Here is a 26,788-nt window from a genome sequence, read left to right on the forward strand (position 1 = left end):
AGGCATAATTTTTGCAATTGAACTTTAACCCAAATTATATCTGACTATAATTTATGAGAAAAGGCTTTTAAAAAAGTTTATTTGATAAAATTATAATGCTTTGAATTTATCTTCATTTACAAAACAAAATGTTATCAGAAGTCCTTATCAAATTTTTGAAATAATTAACTGTCATTACCTGATAGCTATATAAATATTCACAACAAACTGAAAACTAAAAATCAGAATTCATCTATATATCCCTATAATCACATATAATTATCCTTTCAAGAAGTTTAAAAAGTAAACTAATTGCCCATAATTATCTCTATTGTTCCAAATTTCACTTTTATGAGGAAATAACTTTTCTTTAATTTTTCTAGCAATTTTGAGACAAACTTTTGTAATAAAATTCTAGTATTACAATAGATAAAAAGAATGTCATATTTATTGTGTCAATTACCTATGTATAAATTATTTATAGAAAAAAAGACCTGTTACTATTAGAAAGATGGCTCCTCTAATAAGAGAGAGTAAACCATTGATGGAAAAAAAAGTATAAAGTTCAAGTAGTAGGATTCACCATCCTAGAGAGGCAAAGGAAAATCCAAGAATGATGTGTGTATGGCAGGTCTGAGAGCACCCAGTCTACATTAGAGGTAGAGGTAGAGGACATGGCTCCAGAAGGAGCACCTCCAATGGGGAAACAGATTACCTGATGTCTTTGCCCATACAGAGGGGGAGTTTACTGTACTGTTGGAAAGTTTGGATATTAATTAATGATAGCCAAACAGAACCCTCAGTTAATGAGGAACATGAGATAATTATTAGTTCCAGGGAAAACAAATGTTTAATACCATGATCTCTCACTTTAAAACTTCACCTTGCTGTATTCACCAATCCCAATCTATATCATAAATTTACCAATTTTAATTAAACTCTTGCATTGAAAGACCCACCCTAAACTAGAATCCCAAGAAATCTCAAAAATAAATATCCTGCCTTTGTCCTCAAAGACATGACCAAGATTACACCAAGGTATTATGCTTGAAGCTTGGCTTTATCAACAGGTTATTCTGGTGATGAAACTATCATTTTCTTTTTTTTTTTTTTTTTTTTTTTTGTGGTACTGGGGATCAAACTCAGGGCCTTGTGCTTGCAAGGCAAGCACTCTACCAGCTGAGCTATCTCCCCAGCCCAAAACTATCATTCTTCAATCTGCTTATCCCAAAAATGTAATATAATTATTTTAGAAAGACAGAGAAAGGAGAAATGGGGGTTAAGGATTATGTAAGGAAGCTATGTCTCCATGTCTTTGAGGAAAAGTCAACACATTTATTTCACTGTCAAGCATTAAACACTCCCAACATTTCTCTTTTTTTTTTAATTTTTTTTGTAGTTGTAGATGGACAGCATGACTTTGTTTATTTTTATGTGGTGCTAAGGATTGAACCCAGTGCCTCCCATGAGCTAGGCAAGTGCTCTACCACTGAGCCACAACCCAGCATTTCTCTTTTGGAGGTAAATATTTCACAGGCAGAGACACTACTACAAAACAGACTGTTAACATACCTACAGTGAGAAAAAGAAGATGAAATAAAATGTTTACATAGACAGGAACATTTATAGCTCCTATTATTAATCTTCTCAGTCATATTTTTGCATTTAATAACACTGAAATCACATTCAAAATATTTTTGAAGACCTAAAGCCATTTTATTTATTTTCAAAACATAATCCTTTTAAAAACAGACTTAAATAAAAATTATTTGCAAAAAGATTGTTGAGAAGATTTTAATTCTTTAGTTTTCAAGAGAATAATGACTTGTCATCTGAGAAACATGCTTGTCCATTCTGCTTAGACACTGTTTTCCATATTCCTAAACTTTGTAAATGAACTAAATGACTCAGCAATTTGACCATGTGTGGAACATCTATTACTAGAGCTATTTTTAGAATAGCTCCTGCAGAGGAATAAGGAAGAAGCAAGGTGAAAACACAGGTTTTTGGGAATGCACCAAACAGAATAAAAATGGCTATCATAAAATCACAAGTACTCTCATTTTTTATACAAAAAAGTCAAGAGTAAAAATATATAAAGGTAATTACTTTAATTTTAAGAACCATAAATGGGTTTATTAACAAATCATGGAACAAATTTGAAAACAGAAAAAGTACTCCTTTTCATTAAAAGATTCAATAAATTAATTCCAATATTAATTCCATAACTGCTTGCTATAGTCATCACTTTGCAACACTTGCACATGTGACATGAAGAATAAAAACTGTAAGCCATCATATCAACTTTTCTAAGCATACATTTAAATGCCAATGGAAAAAATCCACTATCTGGCCCTGTTACCCAAAGGCATTAATAGGCTTCCCTGCTTTTTTACTTATTTACTCCCTATTACATGGCAGTGCACACCTTCTACACATGGTTGTAATCCCTGAAGAAAAAATTAAAGGGGAACTAAAAATAAGACTAGTAACCAAGCACTAAAACATTAACTAGGAAGATTTTCAGTCCTTATAAACTAGGACAGCTAATTTTAACAGTTATGAGGGAAAAGATTTTTTTAAAGCCTCAATTTCATAATCATGGGCCTTCCTTCACTTGAATTTGCAGTTCAAATTCACATTATTGGCATGATCTAAGAAAACCCCTCACAAAATGATGGATCCCTGGCATTTATGTCTCTAAGATTCCTGGCAAAACTGGAAAGATACAAATCGAACTCAGGTTTTGCAGTCTTCTGAGTATCTCAAACTACTGACCTATAAAAAAAAAATACCATGAACAAGACTGAGTAGAAATTTCAGACATCAAATGCAGAACTCCAAAAAAATTAAAAGAATATAATTACTCAATAAGGACTATGGAATATATATATATATTTAAAATCATTTATAAATACATGAAAGAAATGAAACATGAGAAAAAATAAGGCATTAAAACTAAAGAAATCTGGGCATTTATGAAAAAATGTAGAACTTTTAGAAACAAAAAATGTCATTATTAAAAATTCAGTATATTGTTAGACTAAAAATCAGATTAAACAAGCTGAGGAGAAAGTCAGTGAATTTGAGGGTAGAAACAAAAAATTAATAAGAATACAGAAATGCAGCAGAGAAATTAGAATGGTGGAAATTTTATAAAAGAGAGATTAAGAAAGCATACAATGAGAATGCCCATGATGTATCTAGTAGGTGTTTAATTACAGAGAATATGGAAGGTTTAATATTTGAAAATACAGATGCAGGATATTCCCCAAATTAATGAAAGATATGGATCTGCCAATTGAGGAAACACAAATATTGGGTATGCTAATAAAATTAATGTATTTTATCAAATCTGAGATATAATTATACAACTATCTTTTGCAGTACTTGGAGAAAAAAATTTATAATTAACTTCAGGTAGAATATTTATCACTAATAGAATGGTTTGGGCATAATGGTAGACAAACAGACTGAACAGAACAGAGAGTCCAGAAAATTATCCATTTGATTATCACTTTATTTTTGTAAAGACCCATAATTTGGAAAGCAATGTCTTCAAGAAAATAGATATCCCTGTGTGAGACAATGAACCATGACACAGCATACACAAATTTAATTAAAAGTGAATCACAGACCGAAATTGGAAGATAAAACTAAAAATCTTCTGGAAGAAAATATAGGAGAAAGTAGTCATGACATTTGAATAGGTAAAGATTTCTCAAAAAATAACTAATGATAAAAGAATATAAATGGATAAACCACCTCACTAAAATTCAAACCTTCTACATATAAAAAGCTTAGTTGAAAGAGTAAAAAGGCAAGTCATGAAGAAAATATATTCAATGCATATAACAAAGAATGTATACCTAGAATGACAAAAAGATAACTCAATTTTTTAAAATGGGCAATAAATTTACACTGATACCTCATAAAACATGACAAGATGGCTAAAAAAAGTTCACTATAATTAACCACCAAGAAAATTCAAATTGAAATCACAATAAGTATCATAGAAGTGCTAAATTATAAACTAACAATGCCATTTGTTTCTAATAATTTTTGTGTGTGATGATTTCTGATAAATGTAGATACCTATTCATCCTATGGCTCAATAATGACACTCCTTAGGTATTTATCTAAGAGAAATTATGGTTTATGCCCAATAAAATAAATACATAAAGAAAAAACTACAAGGATATCCATAGCAGCTTTATTTTTTTTTTGCATTTTGATTTATTATATAACAGCTTTATTTTTAATAGCCTAAAATTGGAAATAACCAAGCTATCTGAACAGAAAAATGAATAAGCAAATTTATTATAGTATTTCTACAATGTAATATGACTCAGTAATTTTTTAGAAACTTCTGTTGCATACAACAAAATGGATGACTATCAAAACATGAAACTATTAAAATACATACTCTATATACAGTCATGTGCTGCATAACGATGCTTCTGTCAGTCTCTGGCTACATATACAATGGAATAAGCCACATAATCTAGATTTAATGTGTAGTAGGTTATACCATGTGGGTTTGTGTAAACTCTTAGGATGTTCATACCATGACAAAATCACCTAAAGACACACATTTCACCATGTGTCCCCTTTGTTTGTTACATGGCACATGACTGTATATACTTTGTAAAAAGTTCATAAACAGGCAAAATTAATTCACAGAGACAGGAATCAGAATACCTCCAGGGCAGGGGAAGTACTGATCGGAAAGGGGCATAAGGGGAACTTTTTGGAGTGATAGAAATGTTTTATGTATCTTGATCTGGATGGTAGTCACATGAAAGTACTCATAAAAATCACTGAACTATATAGTTGTTCAGATTGTACAATTCATTGCACCTAAATTACACCTCAATAAAGTATGAAGAAAAGTCTCTACATTTATAAACTTACAAATCACTTTTCAACTAATGATGTCTATGCTTTTCACATATTATTGTCTTCTCTCTGTTAAGAACACTAATGATGCCATATATCCTAAGAGTGCTGCATGACTGCCAAAAAGATTTTCTTGCACGCTACTGCTACTCACTCTGTATATTTTGCTGTTATAAGATAAAGCAAGTGCCAACATGAACTGTTCACACAGCTTCTTACTTTAAAATTTCATTCATCTATTTTGAAGGTTTTTCTCAATTTCTCCTGCCTTTAGTTGCATTGATTAGCATGTAATAGGCAACCTCTATAAACATATCTCTGCAATAAAATGTAACACAGTTCTATCAATACATGGTTCTCTTCTTAAAATATTCAAGTGTTAACTAGCCAGAAGGGTTTCTTTCAATGAAAAAAAAATTGTTTCACTAATAATAGATTATTTTTCCTGCTTTATCCCCATGCCCTTTTGAATACAGAGTAATGTTTCATTCCAAGGTCAATTATGATGTATTCTTTTAAAATACATTCCAAAATGTGATTAAATTCAAAACATGTGGTACCAATAATTGAAATGACAGTAGTATAAACAGATACAACCAAGTTCACACATATTTAGGCAAAGAAATTGCTGTATCCTATTGAAAAGTGATTTAAAGAGGCCACTGATTCTAAGATAAATCCATAATTCAGAGTTATTGAAATATGGAAAAATGTATGCCTCAAATTGGCAAAATATGATAGTTTCACATCTAAATATATCATTGTGAACTGAAGGACTTTAAAAAGAAATATTATGACCTTAAGAGCAAACAGGAAAAGAAAAAGATCCCCTTATGGGGAAAAGGGAGAGGACAGTAGACATTTTAATGACCGTAACAGAAGCTCAAAGACAATGGAATATGATCTTCGAACATCTGGGAGAATAATAACTGTCAACCAAGTCAAATCATCAGTCATAAATAAAAACCAGTAAGTTCTTTTTTTTACAAACAAAAAACTAAGAGAACTTATTACCACTAGAGTAGTGTTAAATAAACTTTTTACAAATGAAATCTTTGGGGAAGAAAAAAAAAGACTGCAATAGTGAAAAGAGTGATAGGCCCAATTAAACATGTGGATTAACCCAAACAAGCACTGACTGAAAACAACAATTAAAATGTTTGATGTGGGGGTTAAGAGATAAAAAGAAAATATTAGGCAACACTAACATAAAAGAGGGGAAGGGTTACTGAATTAAATGATTCTAAGGTACTGATCTGAGAAAAGGGTAGAGATGTGTATTAACTCTATGGTTTAAGTCAAGTGTGTAACTTAAAATATTTTAAAAAAACAAAGTGAATAAGAAAGAATAGAAAAATGCTATCAACCCAAAATAAGGCACAAGGGGGAAAAAAGCACAAAAAAAGCAGAACAAATATGAACATAAAATAACACTGAGGTCATAAACCTAAATATTGCAGTAATCACAAGTATATTCTCTCATTTAAAGATAGGTTCTCAGGTCATGTGTTTTTTAAAAAGGAGCTGTACATTCTTTATAATAAAAAGTTGAAAATTAAAGAATATTTGAATATTCTAAGAATAAATAAGAATAAATTGGCATCGCTTCTGTGATATTCCTGCCAAGAGGATATGAGCTGAATCTAATCATGAGGAAACATTAGACAAGCCCAAATTGTCTACAAATTGTCTACTTCTAAAAAGTCAGAGGCTAGTACTCTTCATAAATGTCAATATCATGAAACACAAAGATTCAGCTACTCTTTCACATGACCAAGGGGACATGTTTAACAAACTGAGTGTAAGACATAATCCTAAATTTTTCCTCTGCTATAAAAGGCACAAGTGGGATAAATAGAAAAATCTGAGTGGGACCTACAAATAAGATAAATAGTATAATAATGTTAATTTCCTGATTTTGATAATGGCACTGTGTTATGTAAGAGAAGTCCTTATTTTTAGGAAATACGTACTTAAGTATGTGGCAATACAGGGGCAACACGTCTGTAACTTACTCTTAAGTGGTTGAAGAGAAAAAGTATATATAGACTGATATAAAGAGAAAAAGACAATAAAAGCAAATATAGCAAAATGTTACAGAACGTGGGTTAAGGGTACTTTATAATATTGTAATATTTTCTGAAATTATGTCAAATTAAAATGTTTTAAAATGTTGTTAAGAAAGAAAAAAGATATACCAGGAAAAAATAACCAAAAGAATGCTGGTGCTAACATTAAATTAAATAAATACTAAGGCAATAAGTATATATCCCAAGTACCTAGGACATAGTGCTTGGCACTATGCTCATAATGTAATTTCTCAGTGAAGAAGTTATAATGTTAGTATTAACACATAATAATAAAAGGAATTTACCAAGAAGACATTTCACTTTCAAACTTGTATGCACCAAAAACATAACTTCAAATATAGACCATAAGACAAATATATTGATACTATAAAAATATATTGATAGTAAGTATTGACTATAAATATTGACCACACATTGGACATTAGCAAAATTCAGTACACTTCAAAGAACTATAATCCACATTCACTAGTCACAATACAATTAAATTAGAAAATAATAGATATAAAAAGAATAAGAAATCCATACCTTTCAAAATTTTCAAACACACTTCCAAAGAACACACAGATCAAGAAGATATAATGTATGTTAGAAAATATTTAGAACTGAATGCAATACAAATTCAAGACCTGTGAGCAGAAGGTAAGTGGTTCTTAGAGGAAATGTATAGCCTTAAATGCTCATATTAGAAAATTGAAGTCAAAATAACGATTGTCCATTATAAGAAGTAAAGGGACAGAAGGGAAAATAAAAACAATAAAATCTTATTTTACAAATTTATAAAAAGGTTCAACAAAGAAAAAAGTTGGTTCTTAGAAACTACTAGTAAAAAACATTAAGAAAAAATGTAAATAAACATTATTAGAAGTAACAGGGGACACAACTACAGACAGAGCCAAAATGAGAACAACAAAAATGTAAATTTAGGTAAAAGAAAACTAAAAAAAATCAAAACAGACAACCATTATAATCACTCATTCAATACCCAGTCTATTTACACATAAGTTTTACCAAACATCCAAAGAATAGATCTTCCTTATCTCATATAAATTGAGATTTATACCAAATAGAAAACTAAAATGGAAAATCAGAGAATATACAAACAGGAAGCAAGTCTCAATTTATTCTATGAGGCTAGACAGTATTGATATCAGGAAAATAAAAGGAAAAGAAATTACAGGGCAATTTCATCTATTATCATAGATATAACTATTATAAAAAGAATATGAACAAAAAGTTCCAGGAATATACATGTGTGTATGTGTGTGTGTGTCTAGATATCTATATAGAGAGAGATTTATACATATATATCTATATATATCCAGTGTATGACCAACAATGCTAGAATGATTTAAAACATCTTGAAATATAATTTATAAAGTTAGTAGATTAGGGGGCGATCCAAGATGGCGGCCTAGAGGGAGACTGCACCCCCAGTCGCTCCAGAACCCAGGAGGTAAGAAGGGGAGGCATTGAGAGACTCGGACTGAAATAGAGCCACGGGTGAGTCTGCCCACTGGGTAAAGCTCGGCCCGGGTGGCAGGCCCAGATAGAGGTGGCTTATTGGAGCCGGGCAGGGCAGCTAGAGTCATCCACAGGCAGCCCTGCGCACTCCGGTGGTGGGCCCCGCCCACACAGCCAGCTTCTCCAGGTTCTCGGAAAGGAACTGGCCCGCTAGTGAGAGCCTTTCTGACCAGAACAAGCTCCGAGTCCCGGAGCCACTGCAGCGCAGCGTACTCTGGCAACGAACCAGCGGAGAGCCTCGATCCGCAAGCAGCCTCTGGGATCAGGGCAGGGCAGCCAGAGACCTCTTCAGGCGGCTCTGCCCACTCTGGCTGCAGGCTCTCTTCACGGGCCGATCCAAGATGGCGGCCTAGAGGGAGACTGCACCCCCAGTCGCTCCAGAACCCAGGAGTTAAGAAGGGGAGGCATTGAGAGACTCGGACTGAAATAGAGCCACGGGTGAGTCTGCCCACTGGGTAAAGCTCCGCCCGGGTGGCAGGCCCAGATAGAGGTGGCTTATTGGAGCCGGGCAGGGCAGCTAGAGTCTTCCCAAGGTAGCCTTCCACACTCCGGCAGTGGGCTCCTCCCACACGGCCAGCTGCACGGTGCAGGCCCACAGTGAGAGCATTTCCGCACAGAGCCAGTTCCAAACCGTGGAACCAGTAGGGGGCTAGGGGCAGTTTTCTTCAGATGAGCTGCTTTATCAGATTCCTCCAAGACATCAGGCTACTAAAGGCTGGGAGGTGATACACTGGAAATCTACCGGGACACTAAAAGCCAATAGCGGAAAACTGCAATATCTCAGGGTCCCACTGACAACTGACCAATATGAGAAAACAAGGGAAGAAAATGTCCCAAACAAACCTAGATACTACATCAATAAAACCCAATGACAGCACAGCAGAAGAAATGTCAGAAAGGGAGTTCAGAATGTACGTAATTAAAACGATCAGGGAAGCTAATGAGGAGATGAAAGAGCAAATGCAGGCATTAAAGGATCGCACCAATCAACAGTTAAAAGACCAAATACGGGAAGCAAGAGATCATTTCAATAAAGAGTCAGAGATACTGAAAAAAAACCAAACTGAAATCCGTGAAATGAAGGAAACAATAAACCAAGTTAAAAACTCCATAGAAAGCATAACCAATAGGATAGAACACCTGGAAGACAGAACCTCAGACATTGAAGACAAATTATTTAATCTTGAAAGCAAAGTTGGCCAAACAGAAAAGATGGTAAGAAATCATGAACAGAATCTACAAGAATTATGGGATATCATGAAAAGGCCAAATTTAAGAATTATTGGGATTGAGGAAGGCTTAGAGAAACAAACCAAAGGAATGAACAATCTATTCAATGAAATAATAAGAGAAAATTTCCCAAATCTGAAGAATGAAATGGAAAACCAAGTACAAGAGGCTTATAGAACTCCAAACATACAAAATTACAACAGACCCACACCAAGGCACATTATTATGAAAATACCTAACATACAAAATAAAGACAGAATTTTAAAGGCCACGAGAGAAAAGAATCAAATTACATTCAGAGGGAAACCAATAAGAATATCAGCAGATTTTTCAATCCAGACCCTAAAAGCTAGAAGGGCCTGGAACAACATATACCAAGCCCTGAAAGAAAACGGATGCCAACCAAGAATCTTATACCCAGCAAAACTTACCTTCAAATTTGACAATGAAATAAGATCCTTCCATGATAAACAAAAGCTAAAGGAATTTACAAAAAGAAAGCCAGCATTACAGAACATTCTCAGCAAAATATTCCATGAGGAAGAGATGAAAAACAACGATGCAAATCAGCAACAGGAGGCGCTAGCCTAAAGGAATAGCCAAATAAAGGAGAAACCAAATCATGTCAAAACCAAATATGAGTCAATTGACTGGGAATACAAATCATATCACAATAATAACCCTGAATGTTAATGGCCTGAATTCATCAATCAAAAGACACAGACTGGCAGATTGGATTAAAAAGAAAAATCCAACAATATGCTGCCTGCAAGAGTCTCATCTCATAGAAAGAGACACCCATAGACTAAAGGTGAAAGGATGGGGAAAAACATACCATGCACACGGACACAGCAAAAAAGCTGGAGTATCCATCCTCATCTCAGATAATGTGGACTTCGAACCAAAACTAGTCAGAAGGGATAAAGAAGGACATTACATGCTGCTTAAGGGAAGCATAAATCAGCAAGACATAACAATCATAAATATCTATGCCCCGAACATTGGCTCATCCACGTACGTCAAACAAATCCTTCTCAATTACAGAAATCAAATAGACCACAACACAATAATACTAGGCGATTTTAACAGACCTCTCTCACCACTGGATAGATCGTCCAAACAAAAATTGAATAAAGAAACTATAGATCTCAACAACACAATCAGCAATTTAGACTTAACGGACATATATAGAATATACCATCCAACAAAGAACGAATACACTTTCTTCTCAGCAGCACATGGATCCTTCTCTAAAATAGACCATATTTTATGCCCCAAAGCTACTGTTAGCAAATACAAGAAGATAGAGATACTACCTTGTACTCTATCAGATCATAATGGATTGAAATTAGAAATAAATGACAGAATAAAAAACAGAAACTTCTCCAATACCTGGAGACTAAATAATACACTATTATATGATGAATGGATAACAGAAGACATCAGGAGGGAAATAAAAAAATTCTTAGAAGTAAACGAGAACAAAGACACATCATATCAAAATCTCTGGGACACTATGAAAGCAGTACTTAGAGGAAGATTTATTTCATGGGGTGCATTCAAAAAAAGAAGTAGAAATCAACAAATAAACGACTTAACACTACAGCTCAAAGCACTAGAAAAAGAAGAGCAGACCAATACCAAAAGTAGTAGAAGACAGGAAATAGTTAAAATCAGAGCCGAAATCAACGAAATCGAAACAAAAGAAACAATCGGAAAAATTAACAAAATAAATAGTTGGTTCTTTGAAAAAATAAATAAAATTGATAAACCCTTAGCCACACTAACAAAGAGAAAGAGGGAGAAAACTCAAATTACTAAAATTCGGAATGAACAGGGAAACATCACAACAGACACGAGTGAAATACAAAACATAATTAGAAGCTATTTCGAAAATCTATACTCCAACAAACAGAAAACCTCGAAGACATCAACAAATTTCTAGAGACATATGAACTACCTAAACTGAACGAGGAGGACATACACAACTTAAATAAACCAATTTCAAGCAATGAAATAGAAGAGGTCATCAAAAGCCTACCAACAAAGAAAAGTCCAGGACCAGATGGGTTCTCAGCCAAGTTCTACAAAACCTTTAAAGAAGAGCTCATTCCAATACTCCTCAAACTATTCCATGAAATAGAAGAGGAGGGAACCCTACCAAACTCGTTCTATGAAGCCAATATCACCCTGATACCTAAACCAGACAGAGACACATCGAGGAAAGAAAATTTCAGAACAATATCCTTAATGAACATCGATGCAAAAATTCTCAACAAAATTTTAGCGAATCGCATACAAATATATATTAAAAAGATAGTGCACCACGATCAAGTGGGTTTTATCCCAGGGATGCAAGGTTGGTTCAACATTCGGAAATCAATAAATGTCATTCACCATATCAACAGACTTAAAGTTAAGAATCACATGATTATTTCAATAGATGCAGAAAAAGCATTTGATAAAATACAGCATCCCTTCATGCTCAAAACACTAGAAAAAATTGGGGTAGTGGGAACATTCCTAAACATTATAAAGGCAATCTATGCTAAGCCCATGGCTAATATCATTCTAAATGGTGAAAAACTGAAAGTGTTCCCCCTAAAAACTGGAACAAGGCAGGGATGCCCTCTTTCACCGCTTCTATTCAACATCGTCCTTGAGACTCTAGCCAGAGCAATCAGACAAACCAAAGAAATTAAAGGGATACGAATAGGAAAAGAAGAACTCAAACTATCCCTGTTCGCTGATGACATGATTATATATTTAGAGGAACCTGGAAATTCCACCAGAAAACTTTTAGAACTCATAAGTGAATTCAGTAAAGTAGCAGGTTACAAGATCAATGCTCATAAATCCAATGCATTTTTATACATAAGTGATGAATCTTCAGAAAGAGAAATTAGGAAAACTACCCCATTCACAATAGCATCGAAAAAAATAAAATACTTGGGAATCAATCTCACAAAAGAGGTGAAAGACCTCTACAATGAGAACTATAGAACACTAAAGAAAGAAATTAAAGAAAACCTTAGAAGATGGAAAGATCTCCCATGTTCCTGGATAGGCAGAATTAATATCGTCAAAATGGCTATACTACCTAAAGTGCTATACAGATTCAATGCAATTCCAATTAAAATACCAATGATGTACCTTGCAGAAATAGAGCAAGCAATTATGAAATTCATCTGGAAGAATAAAAAACCTAGAATAGCTAAAGCAATCCTCAGTAGCAAGAGTGAAGCAGGGGGTATCGCAATACCAGATCTTCAACTCTACTACAAAGCAATAGTAACAAAAACGGCATGGTATTGGTACCAAAATAGACAGGTAGATCAATGGTACAGAATAGAGGACATGGACACAAACCCAAATAAATACAATTTTCTCATACTAGACAAAGGAGCCAACAATATGCAATGGAGAAAAGATAGCCTCTTCAACAAATGGTGCTGGGAAAACTGGAAAACCATATGCAATAGAATGAAATTAAACCCCTATCTCTCACCCTACACAAAACTCAACTCAAAATGGATCAAGGACCTCGGAATCAGACCAGAGACCCTGCATCTTATAGAAGAAAAAGTAGGTCCAAATCTTCAACTTGTTGGCTTAGGATCAGACTTCCTTAACAGGACTCCCATAGCACAAGAAATAAAAGCAAGAATCAACAACTGGGATAGATTCAAACTTAAAAGCTTTCTCTCAGCAAAGGAAACTATCAGAAATGTGAAGAGAGAGCCTACAGAGTCGGAGAATATCTTTGCCAACCATACCTCAGATAGAGCGCTAATTTCCAGAATCTATAAAGAACTCAAAAAACTCTACACGAAGAATATAAATAATCCAATCAACAAATGGGCTAAGGAAATGAACAGACACTTCACAGAAGATGATGTACAAGTAATCAACAGATATATGAAAAAATGTTCAACATCCCTAGTAATAAGGGAAATGCAAATCAAAACTACCCTAAGATTTCATCTCACCCCAATTAGAATGGCGATTATCAAGAATACAAGCAACAATAGGTGTTGGCGAGGATGTGGTGAAAAAGGAATACTCATACATTGCTGGTGGGGTTGCAAATTAGTGCAGCCACTCTGGAAAGCAGTGTGGAGATTCCTCAGAAAGCTTGGAATGGAAACACCATTTGACCCAGCTATCCCACTCCTTGGCCTATACCCAAAGGACTTAAACTCAGCATACTACAGAGATACAGCCACATCAATGTTCATTGCTGCTCAATTCACCATAGCCAGATTGTGGAACCAACTTAGATGCCCTTCAGTTGATGAATGGATAAAGAAACTGTGGCATATTTATACAATGGAATATTACTCCGCAATGAAGAATGATAAAATTATGGCATTTTGCAGGCAAATGGTCGAAATTGGAGAATATCATGCTAAGTGAGATAAGCCAATCTCAAAAAACTAAAGGACGAATGATCTCGCTGATAAGCAGATGAGGACATATAATGGGGGGTGGGAGGGGCTACCATTAGGTTTAGGGTTAGGTTTAGAGTTAGGCTAAGGAGAGCGGTAAGAATGAAGGAAAGAAGGATTGTGTAGAGGGAAAAGAGGGGTGGGAGGGGTTGGGGGAGGGGAAAAATAAAATAAACATCATTACCCTATGTAAACATAAAAAAAAAAAACAAAGTAGATTAAACAAGAATCTATATGACCAATCTAAGGTATAGGAAAAAAGTATAAACACCAAGCAAACTTAAAACAGAAGATAATTTCTTCATACTAAAAAATGGCATCTAGTGACCATATATGGTGATATGTTTCCTTTAAAATCAGGAATAAGGTGAGAACGTCCATTTTTACTTCTCTATTCAGCTTTGCATTACAAGGTTCTTCTAGTTCAAACAAGTATAAACAATAAAACTGTCTTAGTCCTTTCAGGCTGCTACAACAAAATACCCTAGATTGCATAATTTATAAGCAACAGAAAGTCAGTCTCAACAGTTCTGGAGGCTGGACAAACCAAGATAAGGTGCCATCCATTCAGTGTATAGTAAGGGGCCATCCCTCATAGATGGCATCTTCTATGTATCCTCGTTTGAGAAAAGGGGCGAACAAGCTCCCTCAAGCCACTGTCATAAAGGCACCAATCCAATTCACCTAATCACCTCTTAATATGATTGCATTGGTGACTAGGTTTTAACATATTAATTTTGGAGGAAAACATTCAAATACAAAGCAAAGTTATATAATAATTAAGGGGAAACTTCTAATTATTTGCAAAAAGTTAACAATAGTTTATATAGAAAATCAAAGATAATCTGTTGATAATCTGAATTAAGTGTTCAGAGCAAGGTTGTTAAGACATAAGATCAATGAACCAAAATCAACTGTGGTTCCTTACACCAGCAATAGTAAGAGGTCTATTTCTTACCAAAAAAGTTTACAATAATACCAAAAAGTGTAAGCTATCTGGGAAAAAATATAACAAGAAGCATATAAGCTAACTATGGAGAAAAGTATAAAAATCAGTACAGAAACTGGAAGACTCAGTATCCTAAATTGACTCATGTCATCAAATTCAAAGAAATTCAAACAGACCAGTAGGGCTTTTCTTGAAAATTGATATGCTACTTCTAGACTATATATGGAAAAACATAAAAACAAAAGTATTATCTTTTTTTAAAGGGAAGGAAAGAAGGGGAAAAGGGAGGGAAGGAAGGAAGCAGAGAGGGAGAAAGGTGGCAAAGGGAAGGGGAAGAAGAAAGGGTAAAGGGAAGTAAAGGGAAGATAAGGTTGGGAACCTCAAACTACTAGCTTTGAAGACATAATAGAGTGGGGAAGAAGATGGCAGATTAGATGGCACTTTCCAGCATCTCTCCAGCACAAGATTTTCAAAGTGAGAAGACTGCTCCTCAGTAAGGTGGGTAACAAAGGGAACTCACTGAAACTTAGTACTGAACTTTAAGAGAAACTACAGAGATAGTACTGAACTACAGAAACTCAGAAATTTCAAACAGAATAAAAGAAATAAAGTGATACAGAAATACCAGCTTGACTGGCAGCCATGGTGATTGCTGCTGAGGGGAAGGGCAGAGCATTAAAAAAAAAAAAAAAAAAATTTTTTTTTTTTTTTTTTTTTTTTTTTTTTTTGCTTGGAGGAGCCTGTGGATAGTGAGGGAGACTGATTTTTATTTTTATTTTGATTCTTATTTTTGTATCAGGGATTGAACTCAGGGAACATTTAACCACTGAACCACATCCCCAGTCCCCTTTTTTTCTTTTATTTTTTAGTTTGAGACAGGGCCTTGCTAAGTTGCTTAGGGCCTCACTAACTTGTTGAGGCTGGCTTCAAACTTGCAATCCTCCTGCCTCAGCCTTCAGAACCACTAGGATTACAGGCCTGAGCCACTGCACCCAGAAAGAGACTGATTTTTTTTTTTTTTTATTCATTGTACACAAATTTGGTACAACTTTCATTTCTGTGGTTGTACCCAAAGTAGAGTCACACCATTTGCGTAATCATACATGAGGACATTGATCTTAATGAACACAGAGTCAGTGGGGAAAGATGTTCAGTGAAACTAATCAAAAATCACTCAGATTCCCAGGGTGGAGAGTTCAGAGGGAACTGAGATCACTGACCTGGAAAATGACTGCAGACATGACTCTGGAACTAGCAATAAATGCCATGTGGCAGTCAGCAGAGATAAACTGGGATCACATAAAGGAAGTAGCCAACAGTTCCATTTTACCACCTGTAGTGTGTGTCTGAACCAGAATGACTGAAATAGCCACAAAGAAAATTATACCGGACTCACACAGGTTCTGAATAGCAAGGGGAAAAAGCTCATTTTGTCATTGGTGTCCCAAAGAGATATTCTGAAGACAACTATAATGGCCACCCAGGAGTGCCTGCAGATACCAGGTAAATCACATTCATGGCAGTAAAGATGAAACTTGTGAAATGTCCTAAGAGTGTAAAATCCAGAGGCCTCGGAGATCCAAACATCCAACAGAGACCTGAATCAGCATCTACCAGCAATATGGGGTGTGACTCAAATACCAAATAGCCACCAACAGAGTTCCAAAATTTACCCTAGACTAAACCCAACTACTGGAACTTCCCATTTAGAACTCTGCATCACCCCACTATAAGATTACACAATTCATCAGCACTCCTTGGTCTATCCCACCCTATACTGGGAGACTGAAAATCCATTCCTGCCAACAGTTTTGACCACCACAGTGGAAGCAATCCCTTTCATTCTTTCTTTTTAAAATATTTTTTCAGATGTTGATGGACCTTTATTTTATATGTGGTGCTGAGAATCAAACCAGTACCTCACACATGCTAGGCAAGTGCTCTACCACTGAGCCACAACCCAGCTCCACTTATCAAAATTGTTTTTCTTTTTCTTCTTTTTCCTTATTTCTATTTTCTCATCTATATTACCATTTAAAATTTTTTTTATTCCTGAACAAATTTTTTTTCAAGTATCATTTCATCATAAGGTATTGTTTTTTACTTTTTTCCACTATACATGATTTTATATGTGTATATGTATGTGTGTCAGGGAGCATGTGTGTTCTTGCTACACTGACAGGTTTGAAAAAATATATAGATATTCATATAATATCACCTTCACATTAATAGCTTTCTTCTGCACTTGTTTATTATTTAGCCTTGATTTGACTGAAGTGGGGTATGACTATATGAAGGTTTGAGTTGATTTGATCTTACATTTGTGGGTTTGTTCATACCTTGGTTCCTGTCCCTCTTTTCCCCCTAACAGTCAAACTTCCTGTCACCTTTTCCTCTCTTTCCTTTTTTTTTTTAAATTGTTGATACACCTTTTATTTTATTCATTTATTTATATGTGGTGCTGAGAATCAAACCCAGTGCCTCACACATGCCAGGCAAGCACTCTACCACTGAGCCACAACCTCAGCCCCCTCTCTTCCCTTTATTCATTATTTTCAGTTAATTTTTTATTCCTTTCTCTTTACATCCAACATCTGCTACATACCTCCTGCCTCTCCTCGGATCACTTTTTAAATATTTCAAACTTTCTCTCAGCTTCTTACCCTTTTTTCTTTTATTTAAGAAACAGAAATTCCAGTAAATAATATAATTATATAGTTTATGAAATTCCTACCCCATTCATGTTATTGTGATTACTAATACAGTAGACGACATAGTAGACACCTGCTGTTGAGTGCCTGATGTAGTTCACAACTTTTTATCATTGGTACTGATGTTAAATGCTAACCCTACTATTCCACATAGGTGGCAACTAGTGTTACAGATGTCAAAGTAGACACCAGACATTTATCTTAAGGCTATACATCTGTTGCTGACATTAGTGTGATCCCTGGCACTCCTACTAAGAAGGGTTGGAAAATGATTGGGACATTTCATGATCACAGAGTAGAGATCCTGCTGCTGAGAAATACAACTGTGCCAAGTAACAGTGAATGTTACATGATCTAACATTACTTCAACTCCTAGAACTGGGGAGACAAAAATCTCAAACTAACAACCACACCCCAAGGAGGAACAACAGAGGGGGAACTCAAGCTCCACCCCTTGACATGTACTCATACACCAAAAACAGAAAGAAATCCCAGAACAAAAAAGATAACTACACACAAAAGGACATGTGTATAAGAGAGAAAAGGAAAACCATCTCAATTGCTGCCCAAATCCAAGACTTCAGAAAATGAGGAAACAGGCAAACAAATATTCCTCCAAATTCACAATCCCTTAAAAAAAGATCCCACAGAGATGGAAGGAGATGAAATTTCAGAGAAAGGTTATAAAAAAAACCCTGATTATTAAGATGTTTAATGAACAAAGAAAACCTAAGGAATAGAACAAGAGAGCAAATACAGAAGATGAAAGACCATTTCAATAAGGAAATAGAAATATTGAAAAGAAATGAATCAGAACTCCTAGAAATGAAAGGTGCAATTAATCAAATTAAAAATTCACTTGAAAGGATCACTAACAGATTAGATTGCATAGACAATAGAACTTCAGCCCTTGAAGACAGAACTTCAGCCCTTGAAACAAGACATAGGAACTTCAGTACACAGAATGAAATAAAGGGGAAAATGACAGAACATGATCAGAATATAGGAGAACTCTAGAGCAACATCAAGTAACCAAACCAAATCACAGGGATAGAAGAAAATAAGTTAAAGTCATTAAGAATATTTTCAATGAGATAGTAATAGAAAAATTTCCCCATATCAGAAATGAGAGACATCCACATACAGAAAGCATACAGAACCCCAAATAGACCAAATCAACAAGAAGTTGCTCAAAACACATAATAATCAAAATGCCTAACAAAGAAAATAAGAAAAGAATATTAGAGCTGCAAGAGAGAAACATCAGGTCACATTTAGAAACAAACCAATAAGGCTACTTCTGACTTCTCAATTCAGACCCTAAAATCAAGGAGGGTCTGGAATGATATATTTTAAGCTCTAAAAGAAAAAAAATTGCCAACCTAGATTGCTATACCCAGCAAAGCTCTCTTTCAGATTTGAAGGGGAAATAAAAAACTTTCCAAGGATAAAGCTAAAAAAATTTGTGACTACCAAGTCAACACTACAAAGAATACTCAAAGTTAAACTGCACACAGAGGAACCTAAAAACAAAACCCAAAGTTTCCAAATAGAGGTATATCAATAGAAGAATAATCTACTAAATGAAAGTCAAAACAGAATTAAATATAGCAAAAAATCAAAACATCAGAAACTACACATTTCTGTACTAACACTGAAAGTAAATTTTCTCAACTCCCTAATTAGAAGATATAGTTTAGCAGAATGGATGAAAAAATAAGACCCAATTGTATTCCATTTGCAAGAGATTCATCTCATAGGCAAAGACACTCACCGCTTGAAAGTAAAAATACAGAAAAAAAATTCCACAAAAATAGAGTCCAAAATAAGCAGAAGTAGCTCTTCTCATATCTGACAAAACAGATATCAAGCAAAAATTAATCAGAAGAGACAAAGAAGGCTAGTACCTCCTGTTAAATAGAATAATCCAACAAAAAGATATAATAATAGAAAATATATATGCCCAAATGACAGTATACCCAACTATACAAAAAAAAAAAACAACAAAACTTCTCCTTGACATCAAATCTCAATTAGGCCACAATTCAATGACACTGGGTGATTTCAACACATCCTTATCACCAGTAGACAGCTTATCAAAACATAAAATCAATAAATCAATAAAGATATTTCCAACCTAAATAATACTATAAATAATAGTCCTAATAGATATCTACAGAATATTTCACCCAAGGACAACTGAATTTACCTTCTTCTCAGATATTCATGGAACCTTTTCCAAAATAGACCATATTCTAGGTCACAATGTAAGTCTTAGAAAATATAAAAAATTGATAGAAACCTATGCATCCTATCAGATCATAATGGAATGAAACTAGAAATCAAGAGCAAAACAATAATAGAAAACACATGAACAAATGGAGATTAAATAATACTCTTTTAAATGAAGAATGATCAAAGAAGAAATGAGAGAAGAAATCAGAAATTCTTAGAAGCAAATGAGAACAGAGATACAACACATTAAAATCTCTGGGACAATATGAAAGTAGTTCTAAGAGGAAATAAAAGAGGAAAATTTATAGTATTGAGTGCCTACATTTAAAAAAAAAATAGAGGAATTCCAAATAAATAAGCTTATGCTCCACCTCAAGGCCTTAGAAAATGAAGAATAAACTACTTTCAAAATTAGTAGGAGACCATTAGCCAAACTAAACAAAAGAAAGAGAAGACCCAAATAAACAAAATTAGAGATGAAAAAGGAGATATCACCACAGACACTTGTGAAATCCAGAGGATCATTAAAAACTATTTTGAAAACTTATGCTCCACTAAACTGGAAAATTCTAGAAGACACGGACACATTTCTAGACACATATTACCCACCTAAATTGTACCAGAAAGATATAGAAAACCTAAACAGATCAATATCAAGTAATGAAATTGAAACAGCAATTAAAAGTCTTCCAACAAAGAAAAACCAGGACCAGGTAGATTCTCAGATGAATTCTACCAAATCTTTACAGAAGAACTAACACCAGTCTTTCTCAAATTACTCCATGAAATTGAAAGGGAAGAAACATTCCCAAATATATTCTATGAAGCCAGTGTAACCCTGATACAAAAACCAGACAAAGATGTATCAAAGGAAAGAAAACTATAGACCAATACCCCTAATGTACACAGATGCAGACATTCTTAATAAAATGTGAGGAAATCACATTCAAAAACACATCGAGAAGACAATACAACATGACCAAGTGGGTTTCATTCCAGGGATACAAGGATTATTCAACATATTGTATTTATTCAACTTAAATAGAATTAAGGACAAGAATCACATAATCAACTCAATAGATACTGATAAGGTGTTTGATAAAATCTAGCACCCGTTCATGTTAAAAATTCTGGAGAAGCTAGGAATACAAGAAATTTACCTCAACACTATAAAGGCTATCTACAAAAAATCCCAAACCAACATTATACTGAATGGAGAAAAACTGAAAGCATTTCCTCTAAAATCAGGAACAAGACAAGGATGTCTACTCTCATCACTTCTATTCAATATAATTCTCAAAACACTATCTAGAGCAATTGGGCAAAAGAAGGAAATTAAAGAGATAGAAACAGGAAAAGAAGTCAAGCTATCTCTGTTAGCAGATGATATGATCTTACCCTAAAAGACCCAAAAACTTCACCAGAAGACTTTTTGAGCTGAAAAATCAGCAAAGTAGCAGGATACAAGACCAACACCCATAAATCAATGGCTATCTTGTACTCTAACAGTGATTCTGCTAAGGAAGAAATCAGGGAAACCATCCCAATCTCAATAATTTCAAAAAAATACTTGGGAATTAATCTAACCAAGGAAGTAAAAGATCTCTACAATGAAATTGTAAAACACTGAAAAAAGAAATTGAAGAAGACCTTAGAAAATTAAAAGATCTCCCTTATTCTTGGATAGGAAGAATTAATATTGTCAAAATGGCCATACTGTCAAAAGCAATATGCACATTTAATGCAATGCCCATCAAAATATCAGTGACATTATTCATCAAATTAGAAAAAAAAATCCTTAAATTCATCTGAAAGAATAAGAGACCCAGAATATCCAAAGCAATACTGAGCAAGAGGTATTACAATACCTGACCTGAAATTATAGTACAGAGCTATAGTAACAAAAATAGCATGGTATTGGCATCAAAATAGACATGAAGATCAATGGAACAGAATAGAAGACATAGAGACAGACCCATATATAATACTTGACAAAGGTGCCAAAAATATTAGTTGGAGAAAAGACAGTCTTTTTAACAAATGGTGCTAGGAAAACCAGATAGCCATATGCAGAAGAATGAAAATAGATTCCTATCTCTCAACCTGCATGAAAGTCAAATCAAAATAGATCAAAAATTTAGGATTTAGACCAGAAACCTTAAAATTGCTAGAAGAAAACATAGGGTTAACACTCCATCATATTGGTGCTAGCACTGACTTCCTTAACAAAACCCCTAACACTCAAGAAATAAAATGAAGAATTAATAAGTGAGATATCATCAAATTAAAAAGTTTCGGCACAGCAAAGGAAATAAAAGCATAAAAAGAGAGCCTACAGAATGGGAGAAAATCTTTGCAGGTTGGTTCTCTGAGAGGGTATTAATGTTCAGAATATATAAAAAACTCAAAAACCAACCCAATCAACACATGGACAAAAGACTAAACAGAGAGTTTTCAAAAGAAGAAATACAAATGGTCAACAAATATATAAAAAATGTTCAACATCTCTAGCAATCAGGGAAACACAAATCAAAACTACACTAAGATTTCATCTCACTCCAGTTAGAATGGCAATTATTGAGAACACAAACAATAATAAATGCTGTAAGTATACAGGGGAAAAGGCACACTTGTATATTACTGGTAGGACTGCAGATCAGTACAACCACTCTGGAAAGCTGTATGGAGATTCCTCAAAACACTAGGAATGAACTACCATATGGCTCAGCTATTCCACTCCTTGATATTTATCCAAACGAATTAAAATTAGCAAACTATAGTCATACAGCCACCTCAATGTTCACGGCAGCACAATTCACAGCAGTAGAATTATGGAATCAACCCAGATGCCTATCAATATAGATGAATAAATTAAGAAATTGTGGCATATATACACAATGGAGTTTTACTAAGCCATAAATAAAAATGAAATTATGGCATTTGCTGGTAAATGGATGGAAATGGAGAACATCATGCTAAATGAAATAAACCAGGCTCAGAAAATCAAGGGTTGAATTTTTCTCTCATGTGTGAAAGGAACCATACAAGCTTAAAAGATACTTAGTTTGACATGTATGAAATTTTCAAGAGAAAGACTGGCAAATGAAGAAATGAACAATAACTTTTCTACATCAAAAACATCAGGTCAGGTGCAGTGGCGCATGCCTATAATCCTATTATCTTGGGAGAATAAGGTAGGAGGACTGCAAATTCAAAGACAGCCTTGGCAACTCAAGAGGCCCTAAGTAACTTAGCAAAACCTAGTCTCAAAATAAAATATGAAAAAAAAGGGGGGACTAGGGATGTGGCTTAGTGGTTGAGGGTCCCTGTGTTCAGTTCCCAGTATCCAAAAAAAAAAAAAATAATCAGAAGTTTCTCTTCACGATGGTGAATTAGGCAATGGGTCAAGAAATAAAAAGCATACTAAAATCAGTAAATTCATGGATATCATAAAAGTGACAGTTGCCTTCACAGGCCAACATTTTTGATAAAATTACTGAAAAGGTGGAAAACTGATGGGATCTTAGTGGAGAGAACTCTGAGTGGAGAGAACTGTGGTTCACAACTGAGGCGAGATGTTGCACTTGATACTGACATTCTTTCTTGACAGGGAACCATCTTAGTCCATGCTGAGAGTGAGGACAGACAAAGAGCAGGCATACACTCTAGTTACCGTAACAAATCAAGTAGATGTGTGAGTGAAAGCCTGTCTTCTTAATAGCTATTCCTGGAACACCAACAAATCTACCCCACTCCCACTCCTATCATCTGCATAAAGCATGTAGATAGCAGCTCCCTGAAGAAATTCTTAGTTGAAGCCTCAGAACTGTCTCTAAATAAGTTGAATTATTTGTAAAAGATAGGTTGGAGAGTGTGGGTGTTTCATCTATGGAGATGGTTAATGACTCTACAACAAAATCAGAGGGAAAAGAAGAAGAAATGGCAGTTTCTCCCAGTACAAGAGAAACAAAAGTCCACCTATCCCCCAAAGTCAAATATTTCTTATTTGGGCAATTACAGTGAACCTGCCTTTCCTTTTTCACTCACCCTCAAGGGAAGGTCAATGTGTGGGATTCAACAAGTCACACAATCCAGTGATTATTTTATAGAGAGATCTCATGGTAAATAAAAGACTTACTCAGCTGCATACAACACTCAGCCACTACTTAACATGGTCCTTCATTTAAGCATTAGCAGTCACTGAACAACATCAAAACCATGAAAAAAAAATTAAGTGTACTAACTGTGGAGAAAGGAAAAATTAAATAGAGTATATTTATATTCACAAGTTCCTATAATTAATATGCATTGTATTCATCATTCTGATAACTATATAATATACATGATACTTACCACTGCCTTTTTAATTTTTAAAAATTAATACAATTCCCTTTCTATAAGATGTTACTGCTACCTAAGCTAAAAAAGAAATGATTACTGATAATACTCATCTGGAAATTTAGTAAGCAATTTCCCGGATATGCATTATGTACTTTCCGAAAGAAAGCCAAAATATAGACAGGAATGTATGTGCTAGTGTTAATAGATTTCTGTTCCTCACTCTACCAAAGCTTTTTGGATTCTTACCAGACCCAGTGTTCTAAGGACAGATTAAGTCCTGACTGAGCAGTTTCTGAAGATTTAGCAATGCAATGGATTAATCCCATCTAGGTGTCTTTTAAGATAAATAGTCCAGTTCCAATATTCATATCCTATCTTGGGAAGGACAGACAGAATTTATAAGTTCTAGAATAAATCCATGTGTTGGAGAAGGTTCTGAGATGATCCTAACCTCCTAGAAAATATGAGCATTACTAGGGCTGAATTTTCTGGGAAAACTTCAAAATGAAACTAGAGATAAGGCATCTTCTGTCTCTCAACCTTTTCCAGTATACCACTTATAGTGTATTTAATTCTTGACTAAGGACTCAATGTTAGATTGTGCCTTTACAAGTGCTTCAACAATAAATGAGCAAACATAATGCCGTTTTTCTTTTTATAGTGTTTAAATGAAGAAAATGTGTTAATTCCTTTTTCAGAAACAACAAGCCAAAAAGATCCTAAAGACAATCTAGCCCTATGTTTTGTTTTAGAAAAAAACTAAACTGAGGCCCAGAGAATGTTATTTATTCAACATCACAAAATTAGAAGTGAAGCTGAGACCAGAACTAGGCCTCTGAGGCCCTATGCAATGCTCTTTCCACTATATCAAGCAGCCTCTTAAAAAACCACAAAGCATATGTTAATATGGATCTTCACAACCCCACTTCTCCTCTCCGCACCTTTTCTTTCTTAGTGAAAAAATTTTTTACCAATCATTTCATTCACCAATAACCTTCCTTCTTTCTAATTCTATACCCATGACAAAACAAGAAAGGATTCAGTATTCATTTAGTGATAGCTGATTCATTTAGTGATAGTACTTCTATTCTGTGTATATATATGTATATATATATATATATATATATATGTGTGTGTGTGTGTGTGTATATATATGTATAAAGGATACACATATTCTTTAAAATAGAAAACCTTAATATTTTCCAAATCAGCATATTATAAAACTTAGTAATTATATCCACAATTTAAATTCAGAAAAATATAAATAACTTTAGAGTCTAACTTTGTATAAAGCAAAGCTGTAACATTTGTATAATTTCCTTAAAGGGCACATATAGATTTTATTGTAACACTCACCACAGAAGTGATTTGATTGTGTCGCAGATTAAGTTCAGTTAGTGAATCCAGTCCATTAAGATTATCAACATGACCCAAAAGATTCCTGGCAAGATTCAAAACTCTCAAATCACACAAATGATTGACATTTTCAATTCTGGTAATCTGTTTAAAAAAAATAAGAGAGGAATTATTAGAATATCTCATATACACATGTTATAAAAAGCACTCAAAGTCATTGTATTTAGTGACAAATTCATATGAAGACATTTTCACTCTATTTCCAATTTCCTATGATGTAGATAATATGACATCATTTAACTAAAGGATCACATTTTACAATTTGATTACAGTAAATATTTCAAGTAAATTTCATCAAATAATCAATCAGTCCACATTGGGAGGAGTTCTAAATGCCCAACACTGCCAGGTTCCATAAGGTTATGGACTACCTGCCAAATAGAAACTTACTATGAGCCCAGGGCATAAGCTCACAGTGTTTTGACAAAGAAATCTTCCCTCTCAGAGAAAAGGCAAGGAAAGAGAATAACACCAAATTCCCCTTGTTAACTCAAAGATCCTGAAAGCAGTCAAAAGTCTGAATGGAATAATTCAAGGAACCATGATCTCCAGTGGAAGTTGAGAATGGGTATTGTTTTATTAGTAGAAATGTTTGAGAGAGGAGACAGATAATGCTTTTAGTCAGGGCACAATATGGTAGACACTAAATATTTAGAACAAGAAGATTTGAATCATGGAATATGCATATGCACATCAGCACTGAACTGCAGCAGAGGAGTCTGAGTTCATCACCATGAAATGATGAGAGCTCACCATGATTTTAAGCCCCATTATTATTAGATAATAAGCATAGCACAACAGGATGCATTTTTGCATGACACAAAAAAGGATCCTCATCAATCTTGATACAATGTATTTAAGTAACAATGAGTCATCATGACATTTTTATGGTGAACATTAAAAAAAATCAGTCACTAGAGATTTTTCTGCCCACTTGTACTGCTATTACCGCATTATCTGAATTATTAA

At 34.4% G+C, this 26,788-nt stretch overlaps 1 protein-coding gene across 1 annotated transcript in view; it reads right to left on the minus strand.

Annotated features, from left to right (window-relative positions):
• The window catches only part of Lrrc49 (leucine rich repeat containing 49), a 174,688-nt gene that overhangs the window by 119,758 nt on the left and 28,142 nt on the right, over positions 1–26,788 (minus strand). The window contains 1 exon segment of the mRNA XM_047542463.1: positions 25,760–25,903. Coding sequence (XP_047398419.1) covers positions 25,760–25,903 — 144 coding nt within the window.

The sequence above is a fragment of the Sciurus carolinensis genome, chromosome 2, assembly GCF_902686445.1.
Source record: "Sciurus carolinensis chromosome 2, mSciCar1.2, whole genome shotgun sequence".
NCBI classification, from domain to species: Eukaryota; Metazoa; Chordata; class Mammalia; order Rodentia; family Sciuridae; genus Sciurus; species Sciurus carolinensis.